Here is a 12,974-nt window from a genome sequence, read left to right on the forward strand (position 1 = left end):
TGTTATTCATTTCAGAGATAGAGGGAGACAGAGAGAGAGGACAGGTGCTCTCCTGTCCGCTGGCTCACTTCACAAAGGCCTGGGACAGCTGGGGTTGGGGTTGGACTGGAACAAACTGGGAGCCAGGAACACAGTTCAGATCTCCCACATTGGTGGCAGACATCCAAGTGCTTGAACTGTCACCTGGGATGCTGGTGTCACAGTCAGCAGCCTTACCTGCTACACCACAATGCCACCGTGTGCCCCCCCCACACACACACACCATAGTGACTTTAAACTGCAGATACATCACCTACTGTGCTCGTCACCAGGGATTTTAGAGATGGCTTCATTGTGATTCTGGAATTCATAAGGCTTACTGGCCAACAGGGAGGAAGACTCTGAGAACTAATACAGAAGAGAAGTTATGAGGCCTCCTGATGAAAAAGAAGCTGCTAAAAAAAAAAAAAAAATCTCCTGCTTTTGTGCCTATCTCATTTACAGATTTATTTATTTTGGGGGGAATCTTACATCTCTATTTTGGGGTAGCATGAGTGCGTCTCACAGAGTAGATGGTTACTAAACGTTGATTCCCTTTCCCTGGCTTCCCCTGTATTTCCTGGGTTTTGCTTGCATATGTACTTAGGGGTACACATTCACAGCAGTTTCACTGTTATACACTTCAGCTCTGTGGAGTTTCAGGGAATATCTATCCCAAAACTCTTAAACAAAAAATTTTATCTGAAAGACCTAACCAAAATTTACTCAAGAATTTTGGAGGAAAAATCTACTTGAGTTACGGAAAAGAATTCTTTGTGACCAAAGGAGAACTAACCATTCATTCACTATTTAATCCTTGAAGGCCTTTAGAAACTATTTTAGAAAAAGAACACCATGACCACCTGAGACAGAGGGAAATTACCATAAATGGAGTTTAGCGATGGGAAAGAAGTACAAAGACTTGCAGTGGTGGTGCTGGCCTAGGATGTAGCTTTCACAGAGCTGATAACACATGACCGAATATCGAGCTGTTGGTTCTGAGTACTGCGAACACTTGTTACCTTGCTGTGCACTTGGCCCTTCCTAGATAACCTCAAGGAGGAGCCACTTTGCAGACAGTGGTCAGCTCTTGTAGTGGTCAGATACTCAGGAAAATCACCAGCTTCCGGCCGGCGCCGTGGCTCAATAGGCTAATCCTCCACCTTGCGGCGCTGGCACACCGGGTTCTAGTCCCGGTCGGGGCGCCGGATTCTGTCCCGGTTGCCCCTCTTCCAGGCCAGCTCTCTGCTATGGCCAGGGAGTGCAGTGGAGGATGGCCCAAGTGCTTGGGCCCTGCACCCCGTGGGAGACCAGGAAAAGCACCTGGCTCCTGGCTCCTGCCATCGGATCAGCGCCGGCGCACTGCAGCGGCGGCCATTGGAGGGTGAACCAACGGCAAAGGAAGACCTTTCTCTCTGTCTCTCTCTCTCTCTCACTGTCCACTCTGCCTGTCAAAAAAAAAAAAAGAAAGAAAGAAAATCACCAGCTTCCAGGAGAGGGCAGAAAAGTGACAGCTGACCTGCTTTTAAATTAGCGTATACAAGAGAAATCCAAACTATACCCAGTCCAGAGCTAATTTTTTTGTCAACTACAAACCAAAAGGGGTCTCTGGTGCTAATGTAATCTGTTTCCTGGTGATGTCAGCCCTTTATCATTGATAAACAAAACAATGCTAGTTTTGTACTAGCAGTGTTACATATTCTCAAGCAGTGATTGAAAAGGAAAGAGAAAGTATTATTTCACCTTTATGTAAAACTTCTGTTGAGTTCATATCAAGAATACTTGTTACAAGTCTGACGGACTCAGGAGGGAACTGAAAATGACGACTGATGGGCTAAAATCTGAGAACCAGAGCCGGGGCTGTGGTGGAGCAGCTAAAGCTGCTGCCTGCAATACCAGCGTCCCATATCGCACTGATTTGTCTCCTGGGTGCTTTGTTTCTGATCCAGCTCCCTGCCAGTGGCCTGGGAAAAGCAGCAGATGATGGCCTAAGTGTTGGGGCTTCTGCCAACCACAGGGGAGACTCAGAAAAAGCTTCTGGCTCCTGGCTTTGGACTGGTCCAGCCTGGCCATTGCAGCCATCTAGGGGCGTGAACCAGAGGATATAAGATCTCTCTCTCTCTCTCTCTCTCTCTCTCTCTCTCTCTCTTCCCCTCTCTCTATATAAATCTGCCTTTCACATAAATAAATATTTAGAAAAAAAAATCTGGGGGCTGGCACTGTGGCACAACAGGTAAATCCACCACCTGCCAAACCAGCATTCCATATGACCGCGGGTTTGGGTCCCAGCTGCTCCACTTCTGATCCAGCTCCCTGCTAATGTGCCTGGGAGAGCAACAGAGGATGGCCCAAGTGCTTGGGCCCCTGCACCCACATGGGGAGACCCAGAGGAAGCTCCTGGCTCCTGGGTTCAGATGGACTGAGCTCCAGCCGTTGTAGTCATTTAGGGAGTCAACCAGTGGATGGAAGACCTTTCCCTGTCTCTCCCTCTCTCTATCTGTAACTCTACCTCTCAAGTAAATAATAAATCTTTAAAAAAAAAAAAAAAAAAAAAAAAAAAAAAAAAAACCTCTGAAGACATAAGTTTAAGCTAAATGAGAGAAGTGCTTTGTCAGGCGGAGGGTGATAAACCCAGTAAATTTATCATGCTAAGAAGTAAAATAAAAAGAAAATAGAAAATGGATTCTTGCCAGTTAGGGAAAATGACTTAAACAGGTGTTCCTTGCCCTTGCAGTTGATCTAAAAGAGGTTGGCAGTGCCTACCACAGCATGTCTATGGAGAGTGCCTGAGAGCGGCAGCTCCCAGTAGCAGTGCGCACACTTAGCACCTACATCTTGGCTTTTCAGTACCACTGTCCATTAAGAAAACTCCGGGCTCCTTGGAGAAATGGCTGATCCAGGGCCGGGACGGCTGGTGCCAGAAAACAAGGAATTCTTCCGAGAGTGCTGGGGACGTGCCAGTCTCAGAAACTGTCTACTCAAGGCTGACTTCATCTGGAACGTCTTGAACCTTAAAATAAGCAATGGCTTAGCCTTTTGAATACAGCAGAATCATGAATCTTCATTGATATAAATAAAGAAATTTCAAAGTGTGTGGAACAGGGTATCTCCCAGAGTAGATGGATAGCAGTTACAAAGAGGAGAGGCCTGGCAGACAGCACCTCAGCGAAGTGATCACCGTCGATATCATAGGTAATGGAGCAAGCTGAGATTGTGCTCCCTCCACGGAGTGGGAGGCAGCGAGTAGGCTGCTGCCACTTTTCTCTGCCAGTCCTGCCAGAAATGCACAACCTGAATCTAACTGTGAGCTCATCAAGAGACGTAAATGCAAACACTGAGGATTTGTTCTAGACTAAGGGAGAAGACTTGAGAGACAGGACAAATAGATGCAACACATTCTAAGCTAGATCCTTCTGCTAAAAATAACAGCTGGCAAAACTTGAGTGGGAGTAATGTAATTACTGCCTGTCCATGGAGTCCCCATCCATAGATCTAATCGACTGCAAATGAGAAAATACGCAAGGGGCTGGGGGTGAATTGTACTGAACATGCGCTGCAATGTAGCCGTCATCTAGATAGCATTTACACTGCATCAGGATTCCAGGTCTTCTAAAGAAGATTCACAGTAAACAGGATTGCATAGGCTGTAAGCAGATAGTACCCCACTTTGTATAAGGGACTTACTTGAGCATCCTCGGAGTTTGGTATCACGGGCAGGGAAACAAATCCCCTACAGATAGCAAGGGACTACTTCATACATTATACTGCGGTGATACATCAGTTAAATTTCCTGATTCTGAGGGTTGCATCGTGGTCATCTATAAGATTGTTTACAGAACATACCCTCATATTCTGGGTTGATGAGACGTCAGGTCAACAGTTCATTCTCAGTTGGTCAAAGAAAAAAATTGTTTCATGCTTCCAACTTTTCTATAACTCTGATTTTTTTTTTTTTTTTTTTTTTTTTTAAGATTTGCTTATTTGAGAGGCAGAGTTACAGACAGAGGGAAAGACAGAGAGGTCTTCCATGCACTGGTTCACTCCCCAAATGGCCACAAGAGCTGGAGCTGGGCTGATCCAAAGCTCAGAGCCAAGAGCTTCTTCCAGGTCTCCCACACAGGTCCAGGGACCCAAGCACTTGGGCCACCCTCTGCTGCCTTCCCAGGCGTATTAGCAGGGAGCTGGATCGAAAGTGGAGTGGCTGGGACTTGAACCAGTGCCCATAAGGGATGCCAGCGCTGGCCCCGTGATTATTTCTAAGGAAAGCGTTATATCAGACAAGTTGTCAAAAGAAATATGAACCTGCTTGGAGTAGGAATAGCCTTGATTTGTTTAATTTCTCTTTAGAGGACTGACCCACATATTTTCCCCAGCAAGCAGGAATATCTCAGTGGATTCCAGTCCGCTATGATTTCCTAGCTCACAGTCATCCTGGGAGAGAAATGGGAGATACTGGACTTGATTGGGAGGCTGGTGGGGGTGGGGATGTTGTGTGTCTGTGTCTTTTTCTTATCACCCTTCTTCTCTATATGACCTCTGCAGGTAATCCACGACTTCTTATTCTCCTTGAAGGAAAGCCCTGAAAAGTTTCAGATCGAAGCCAATTTTCCCAGGCGGGTGCTGCCTTGTGTCCCCTCAGCGGAGTGGCCCAACCCCCCTACGCTGCAGGAGGCCGGACTCAGCCACACAGAAGTTCTCTTTGTTCAGGACCTAACAGACGAATGACACTTTCTTCCTCTCCCTTCCCACCCCTATCCCTGAAAGAAACGGATAAAACAAAAAAACAGAAAACACACACAAAAAAAGAGAGAGATTCATATTATTATTATTATAATACAATATTTTTTTTAAAAAGACTGCTGCATCCTACGGAAGGATGAGAAACCGTGCTGCCTGCGAGAGTCAGAACCTGTGTGTGCGCGAGGGGAGCAGTGGCCGGGCCACCCGACAAGCCCACCCTTCCCTCCGGCCCCTGACCGCGGACCTGCCGGCGAGCGAGACTCGGCACCTCCAACCTTGGGGAAGGGGACTTCCCACTAGTTCTTACCATTCTTGCTTTTATGGAAAACTAAAGTGAAAAGCCTCCCTCAGCCTGCTCGCTGCTGCGTCTCCTGAGGACTCGTGGCTATGACATCTGGAGGAGAGGGAAGAGAAAGCACAGAGAGATGTTCCTGGAACTGCCCAGTTTATGAAGAAGTTTCATTGTGTCTGTTGCTTTGTAATGACCAAAGGAATGAGGCTGACAGAGGTGTGGTTTTGTTTGTTTGGTTTTTTTTTTTCCCTTTCTTTAACTTTATTTGATGAGAGCCAATTCTTAAACTCATGAGTTCCTGCCCCGGGCTGCTTCCTAGCCCGTAGTAGTATAATAAAGGTGCCCCGGGCCGGCTTCGCTTCTTTCTGCCATTTGTCCCTCTCATGTTCCGAGAGGTCTTTCTTTTTGGTCCAACTCTTGCTGTCCTCTTGCCACCTCTGCATCCTTACTTGGAGCAGTGGGAAGAGATCTGGGTTTGTAGCCTCACAAAGGCTGCATATGTCCAGAAACGTGTGTGTGTGTGTGTGTGTGTGTGTGTATGTGCGCGCGCGCCGTGAACCCCCATTCTCACACACACACCACTGCAGGTTTTCCTTGGCATCTGTCCCAGGTGGTTGTCGGGGGCTGACCCTGAGGATAGCTCTCCATTCCACTTCTGACCCGTGCATGCTGTTCCTCCCAGCCCAGAGCCTTCCTGAACTGCCAAGCGCGATGCAGAACCAGCTGACAGTGCCCTGCCTCAGTGGAACTGGGGTGGTGGGCTCGGAGGCAGCCAAGCTCCTCTCCTCTGAACTGTTGGAAGGCACATTTCGCTTTCTGATGGAGCCATCTGCTGGAAGCAGTTTGATCCTCTCCCTCTACTGCTACATTGAAGTAACCGTGGTGTTTGTTTCTGTTTTTGTTTTTTTATCCTTGGTGTCTCCTCTGTGGTTGAGTTTATGGTTGTGGACTTATGGGCCAGGCCATGTGTTAGCAGTAGCCAGTGTGCACTGACAAGTATTCCAAAGTGTTCTCTAGCCAGCATACGGCAGTGTGCTGCAGTTATGGCGGTTCCTCCCGCTCTCTGAGGGCAGGGCCCCTAGGTCAAAATAAAGCCTAACTTGCTGCATGGTAGTCTCCAGAGATTTTCTCTCTTGTTTACCTGTAAGCTGAGGAGCACCTTTTGAGGTGTGGTCCCTGTTCTCTCTGGGGTAAGCACCGTGGGGCAAGGTTGTGTCATCTCCCAGTTAACCTGGAAAACCCGAGAATTCCCCAGTGGTCTGGGCACAGGTGTCCAGATACCATCTCTAGGAAGCTCCGAGTGTGTTGGGGCCACTACTGCTCTTCCACTGTGTTTTGTGCTGTCCCAAGGCCGGGTGAATGGGAAGTTGCCATCTGGAGTGAACATCACGGTAAACCACGGTCTCCACTTCTTGCCACTAACAGCCATGCGCAGAGGAATTTCTCCACTTAACTCAGGCTCCCTGTCTGTCGAATTCACGGCTGTCTTCCCTGGCAGCACACAGGCGGATGTCAAGGCACTTTGTAGGCTAGGTACATTGTGGATCGTGCCCACACGTCTTTGGGAAAGTTGTGGGTTTTTCCTCCTCTTCATTCAGTCCCATCCTATTGTAAAATGTGCACTTTATGCCTCTTGCCTTCTGATAACTGTTGCTCAGTGAAGGAGGCCGGATACTGGAGAAAGCCTGTGTCTGCCCACCTCCAGGGTCAGCAGAGGCTTCACCCCTACTTTCTTTTGAAACAGTTCGGCCTTGCTTCGACAGGCATGGGCCTGGCTGCTCGTTGACCCTAGCGCTGCTGCCTAGGTGCCATTTCCTTTCCTGCTGAGTAGCAGAACGTGGGCTGCGCATTTCGTCACTTAATGCCAGTACAATCGGTATCACTCCCAAGGACCTCTAGGAGTTGGATGGCACCTGCGAGGGAGAAACACTGAGTAGCCAGTGATCTAGCTACAAGCCCTTGCTCTTCTTTTCACGTCACTGCTGGGATATTTCAGCTGTTGTTTCCAAACAGTGAATATCAACTGAACCAGAACACTTGTTTCAAGTCTGCTTCTCTGCTCCTAAGACTAAGGCTGTAGATTCAGCTGCACAGCCCTGGGAATGACCAAGCGAAGACACCCAGTTGGAGTCGGTTGAATCTTTACAGCCTTGGTGGGACCCTTCTGGTCTTGCCTTGTGCTTCTGCACTTTTCCTGCAGCAACTATTTCTTTCTTTTTGCTTGCAACCACCGTGAGTTTTGGTAAAGAAACGACCAGGGGAGAACATTTCTCTCTCAAAAACTAAACTCAAAGGAACGTAGACTTCAAGCAAGCAGTTACTATGAAAACCATTCATGATGCCAAGGCCAAGAAAGAGTTTCAGAAAATGCCTGTTGAGAAGGAATGAGAACCCTCAGAAGGCAAAATCGGGAGTGTGACTGCCTGGTGCTTGGACATGGAGCTCCGCCCTACACCTGGGGTTTTTAGGACTTGTGAGCAGTGCAGCGACGGGAAATCCATCCACAGCGGATGCAGTGCCCTGACTTGTACTGCACCTGCATACTTTGTGCTAACTCCCTGAGGAAATCTAGTGTACTTCAAATTTTTTTCATAAAAGTTTACACTGTATTGTAGGTTAACATTAAATGTTTTATAACAAAACTTTCACAACCAGTTGTGGGTCTTTCTGTCTAGGAGAGGTGTGGTAGATATTTTGCTGAATGTGGAAGGAAAGGTTGAAAACCTGGGGTGGGGGGAGGGGCTGTGGACACCAGGCATTGTATTGCCAAGAAGTGAGGGAGAAGCAAGGAGTTAAAAGCAGAATTTTCCATATGGAATCCCTGTGAAAATGGCACCTCAGACAGTGTAGTGTTAAAATTCAGGTTCTGCCATCAGAGGCTTTGTGACCTCTGGCAAGCTCTTTAGCTTTCTAGATCTGGAGGGTCCCCAACTTACATAAAGGTAGCACCATTTGCCTCGGGCCAGGTTTATGGATTACATCCTTACCAGGGTGCCTGGCACCTAGTAGATGGTGTTTGTTCCCCTACTCCATGGGGCTATACGTAGGAGGCAGCAGAGGTCATAGGAAATAGAATTAAAAGGTAAGTTTATTTTGGTCCCCCAAATGTTGAGGTCCATGCATCATTTTTTTCATACACATTTTCCACAGATCTTATGAAGACCCTGCATTTTAAAGTGATACTTTCTTGCAGCAATTTGTTGGTTCTGTTAGAGTAGACCTGTGTCCTACAAAGGACTGGCTGGAGGAAGATTGCTCATCTAACAGATTCTGCACTGGTGGAATTCTCCCACTAGGGTGTTTTCTGCATGTTCTCATTTCTAAGAAGAAATTTAGGCCTCCATTCTCTTCCTTTCTTTTCCCCATTTGTCCTTGTGCAAAGAGCTTGTTGGTGTCAGTTACAGATTCCTGTCATCTTGAGAGTCAGCCCTGCTGCCTACCCAAGGATCTGGGGCTTCATTTTTTCATTGTATGTGCAAAGTGTAAACTAGTGTAGCAACTCTGAGAGTAGTTTTATTTTCATGAGGTCAGAAGAAACCACCAAAGGGACCAGCATTGTTGCACAGTGGGTTACGGCACCACTTGGGACACTGGCATCTCCTAACAGTGCAGGTGCAACTCCCAGCTCCCTGCTAATGCACCTGGCAAGGCTGCGGAGGATGGCTCAAGTACCTGGAACCCTGCCACCCTCCTGGGAGACCCAGGTGGAGTTCCTGGCTCTTGGCTATGGCCTGTCCCAGACCTGGCCATTTTGGCCATCTGGGGAGTGAGCCAGCAGACGGAAAATCTTTCTTCCCCTCTCTGCCTCTGCCTCTGCCCCTCTCCCTCTCCCTCTCCCTTTGCCCCTCTCCCTCTCCCTCTCCCTCCCTGCCTTTCAAATAAAATTTTTTCTAAGAAAAAAGGATGTGTGTGTGTCATTCTTGACTTTCAAATAAATCTATGAAAATGCCTCCATAAGCCAAGGCCCCTCGTTTTCCTACAAATCTTGGCCACAGAAGCGAGCTCTGCAGTTAAATGGACACTCCTGCCCCTCTGCTGAGTGGTCCTAAGGGACAGGTGCCAAAACTAAGGCCATTTGCTTGGTCAACTTGATCCCAAGCTGCTGGCAACCGATACCATGACCACCTCCCCAGACAGCTGCAACAACCAGGGCTCAGCCAGGCCAAAGCCAGGAGCCAGCAGCTTCATCTGGGTCTCCCTAGCGGGTGCGAGGGTACAAACACTCGGGCCATTTTCCCCTGCTTTCTCAGGCACATTAGCAGGGATCTGGATCAAAAGTGGAGTAGCCAGGACTCAGACTGGCGCTCACGTAGGATGCCGGCGTTGCAGGTGGCAGCTTTACCCGCTATGCCACAGCGCTGGCCCCTCTGATGTATTACGTCCTGGACTTTTCATTGCATATAAAAGCTTTTATTTTCTGCCCAAGTGGGATGATGTGACTACTGCACCATGTCAATATCACACCGTCTCTTGTGTCATCTTAAAGGGCTCGCACCATTTCCATGAATGGATATACCATAAATTGATCCAAATTCTTGTGATATTTATGATGTTGCTAAACTTTTTCTTTTCTGAATAGCAGGTTGTTAAACACCCCTGTGGTTAAATGTGCACATCTCTGATAGTTTTGTGGGGTGTTTTTTTTTTTTAAGATATATTTGTTTATTTAAAAGGCAGAGTCACAGAGACGAGACGAGAGGCAGAGAATCTTCCATCCGCTGGTTCACTCCCTAAATGTTCCCAACGGCCGGAGCTGGACCTATCGGAAGCCAGGAGCCAGGAGCTTCTTCAGGGTCTCCCACATGCGTGCAGGGGCCCAAGGACTTGGACCATCTTCTTCTTTCCCAGGTTATAGCAGAGAGCTGGATTGGAAGAGGAGCAGCTGGGACTCGAACTGGCACTCATATGGGATGCTGGCACTGCAGGCGGAGAATTACCCTACTATGCCACAGTGCTGGCCCCTGTGCTAATTTTTCAGGAGGGGAAAAAAAATTCTGGAAGTAAAGTTGCTGAGTTAAAAAAAGGATAACTTTTTATTGTTTTCAATATTTATGTTATCTTTGAGTTGTAGTCCAGAAAAGTCATGTATTTCCCTCTCTGCAGTGTGTGAACGTGCTCCATCTCCCGTCTCTCACCACCTCCAGAGCCCTTACCGACAACTGGCGCCTGGAATGTCCCCCTGGAAATCGCCCGGGTGTCTTCCCTCTAAAGCTCTTTGGCTTCCCCTCCCGTGGAAGACCTCAGTCTCCCCCACCCCAGTCACCGCCCTGTCTCCCCCACTTCCTCCCTACGCACCTGAAGTGGAACTTTCATCTCCACCGACCTGACCTGTGACCTCCTAATTGCCATTTTCAGGGGTCTCTTATAAGATCTTTGCAGATGCAGACGTAACCCAGACCCTACTTGACACAGTGAGTGACCCGATGTCTCTGTTCTTACAGTTCAGAGGTCAGATTATGTAAACTGGGTTCAAAATTCAACCGTTTGCTCTGAGAGCCCTGGAAGGGTCCATGCACTGGACATGGGTCGCAGATAACCAGGATCTCACAACAACTGCTATTCAAGAAGAGGAGAGGCTCGCAGGGGTGGGAACATTTTCAGCCAAGGACCTTTTAGATATTTATTATGTTTATTACATCCTTGGAGGGCCACACAAAATTATCAAGTTGGGGCCGGCGCTGTGCCATAATGGGTAAAGCAACCGCCTGCAGTACCAGCATCCCATATGGGCTCCGGTTCGAGCCCCAGCTGCTCCACTTCTGATCCAGCTCTCTGCTATGGCCTGGGAAAGCAGCAGAAGATGGCCCAAGTCCTTGGGCCCCTGCACCCACCCGGGAGACCCAGAAAAAAGTCCTGGCTCCTGGCTTCGGATCCATGCAGCTCTGGCTGGTGCAGCCAGCTGGGGAGCGAACCAGCGGATGGAAGACCTCTGTCTCTTTCTCTCTCTAACTCTGCCTTTCCAATAAATAAATAAATCTCTAGAAAAATAAAAGTACAAAGACCCGACTAAATACATCTACCGTGTCCTCGCCCTTCTGCGAGGGCCTGGGAATTTTCGGAGGTGACAGCCCTGGTGCAGCAAAGCAGAGACCCGGGAGACCCGGAGCAGCCATGCGCACACCACCGTGTTGTAGGCGAGCGGCTGTGAGTGGAGGGAAGCTCACGTGGGGAGGAAACAGCCCAGAGAAGGAGCGTGCTTACCAAGTGGTGTGCGATGCCAGGGCGAGAGGGCCCGGGCGGCTAGCCCGGGGCTGAACGCCGGCTCTGCCGCTCGTTGGCGTTGCGAGCTGGGCCCGGCATCCTCTACCCTGAGCTCCTGCTTCTCCAGTGGGAACCCCAGGGAGGCACTCAGTGTTCCAGATGGGTTCCGGAGTGGGACACTCGCGGCGTGTGCGTGTGCGCATGTGCGTGTGTGCGCGTGGGAGGCGGTCTTCCAAGCAGAGGGGAGAGCACCCAGTGCGCACGGGGGGCTGGAAGGGTGGGTGCTGACGGAAGCGAGTGGATCGGAACCGGGTCCTCGGCAGCTGCCATCCCCTCCCACAGGAGGGAGAAGGAAGGAAAGACAGCTAGAAATTCGCATCTTTGCCTTCCTCCACCTTTTCCGGAAATGACGGAGGAGGCTGCCACTCGGCTGATGCTCTGGCCTCCGTCTCCCCATCCAAAACAGGACAAAGGAAAACTGAGGGAAAATCTGTTGCTGCTGGCTGCCGGGGTCCCCTCGGGACGGGGGAGGGGGGCCGCTTCCGCTTCCTGGGCATTGATTGGGAGGTTGTGAGCGCCGCTGGTAGGGTCCCAGGAGCCCTCTCCAAGTGGCGTCTGTGACACGCAGGGCACAGGCGTGGGGACCACACAGCTCTCCGGGTTTTCCCATTTTCTAGCCGGGCGAAGCCCCAGGCTTTGCTGAGCCTCAGTCCCTCCCAGCGACAAGTGAAGACGGTGCGACCAGCGTTTGGGGGGTGAGGGGTAAGCTGCCACCTGTGACGCGGGCATCCATATGGGTGCCTGTTCAAGTCCGGGGCTGCTCCACTTCCCATCCAGCTCCCTGCTAATGCTCCTGGGAAAGCACCGGAGGATGGCCCAAATACTTGGGCCCCTGCACCCACGTGGGAGACCCAGATGGAGTTCCAGGCTCCTGGCTTCTGCCTGGCCCAGCCTCAGACGTTGTGAAATCGGAAAAGACCTCCTAAAATTTACCCTGAAATGTGGCCCCTTAAAGTCCCCTAGAAATACTATCCGGGGTGCCACATGCGCTACCGGAATTTGGGGTGCCTTACGATTTCACCACGGGCTTATTACTAAATCCCCGATATTAATAAGCCCGAGAGGGTTCTTGCCTAATAGAGAATTCTAAATACCGGCACAGATAAACGAGGCAGCATGTTTAGTTTTAAGCTTTTATTTAGTAAGTAAGGTGCATAAGATAGTGAGAGCTTTATTTAGGGGAGAGAGGTGAATAGGGGTTCATACCGAGCACCAGGAACCAGCCATGTGGATGAGCATCTAGGCCAGGAAGCCTAGAGCACTTGACCCTAAGGCCATGCGCCCTGGAGGCGCAGGGCTACAGCAAGCCCTGTCCTGGCAAGAGGCCAGGGAAGAAGAGCCGGGGCCTGGCACACCGTGCCCTAGGCTTTTAACCCATTCCAAAGGGGAGTGGTTAATTAACCTGATTGGCTGGTGGGCACCGGGGTGTGGCCAGGTAGGGGAATGAGGCCACACAGGGGCATGATCTTCCAGTTCACAAATCTGATGGATTTTTTTTTAAAGAAATGTGCCTCGCCACATTTATCTTTTTTTTTTTTTTTTTTTTTGACAGGCAGAGTGGACAGTGAGAGAGAGAGAGAGAGAGAGAGAGAGAGAAAGATCTTCCTTTGCCGTTGGTTCACCCTCCAATGGCCACTGCGGCCGGCGCACTGCGCTGATCCAA

The 12,974-nt window shown here is 49.6% G+C and overlaps 1 protein-coding gene across 7 annotated transcripts in view; it reads left to right on the forward strand.

Annotated features, from left to right (window-relative positions):
• FAF2 (Fas associated factor family member 2) overlaps window positions 1–7,692 on the forward strand; it is a 73,526-nt gene extending 65,834 nt beyond the window's left edge. For 6 of the 7 annotated variants that reach the window (XM_002710411.6, XM_070076428.2, XM_008255444.5 and 3 more), the window contains one exon: window positions 4,561–7,692. In XM_002710411.6, the coding sequence (XP_002710457.1) occupies window positions 4,561–4,743 (183 nt within the window). In that variant the 3' untranslated portion in view covers window positions 4,744–7,692. The remainder of the gene's footprint in view (window positions 1–4,560) is intronic. The other variant, XR_016235575.1, reaches the window with a different exon arrangement.
• The last annotated feature ends 5,282 nt before the right edge of the window (window positions 7,693–12,974 follow it).

The sequence above is a fragment of the Oryctolagus cuniculus genome, chromosome 6, assembly GCF_051225735.1.
Source record: "Oryctolagus cuniculus isolate XC-2025 breed Fujian yellow rabbit chromosome 6, ASM5122573v1, whole genome shotgun sequence".
Lineage (NCBI taxonomy): Eukaryota > Metazoa > Chordata > Mammalia > Lagomorpha > Leporidae > Oryctolagus > Oryctolagus cuniculus.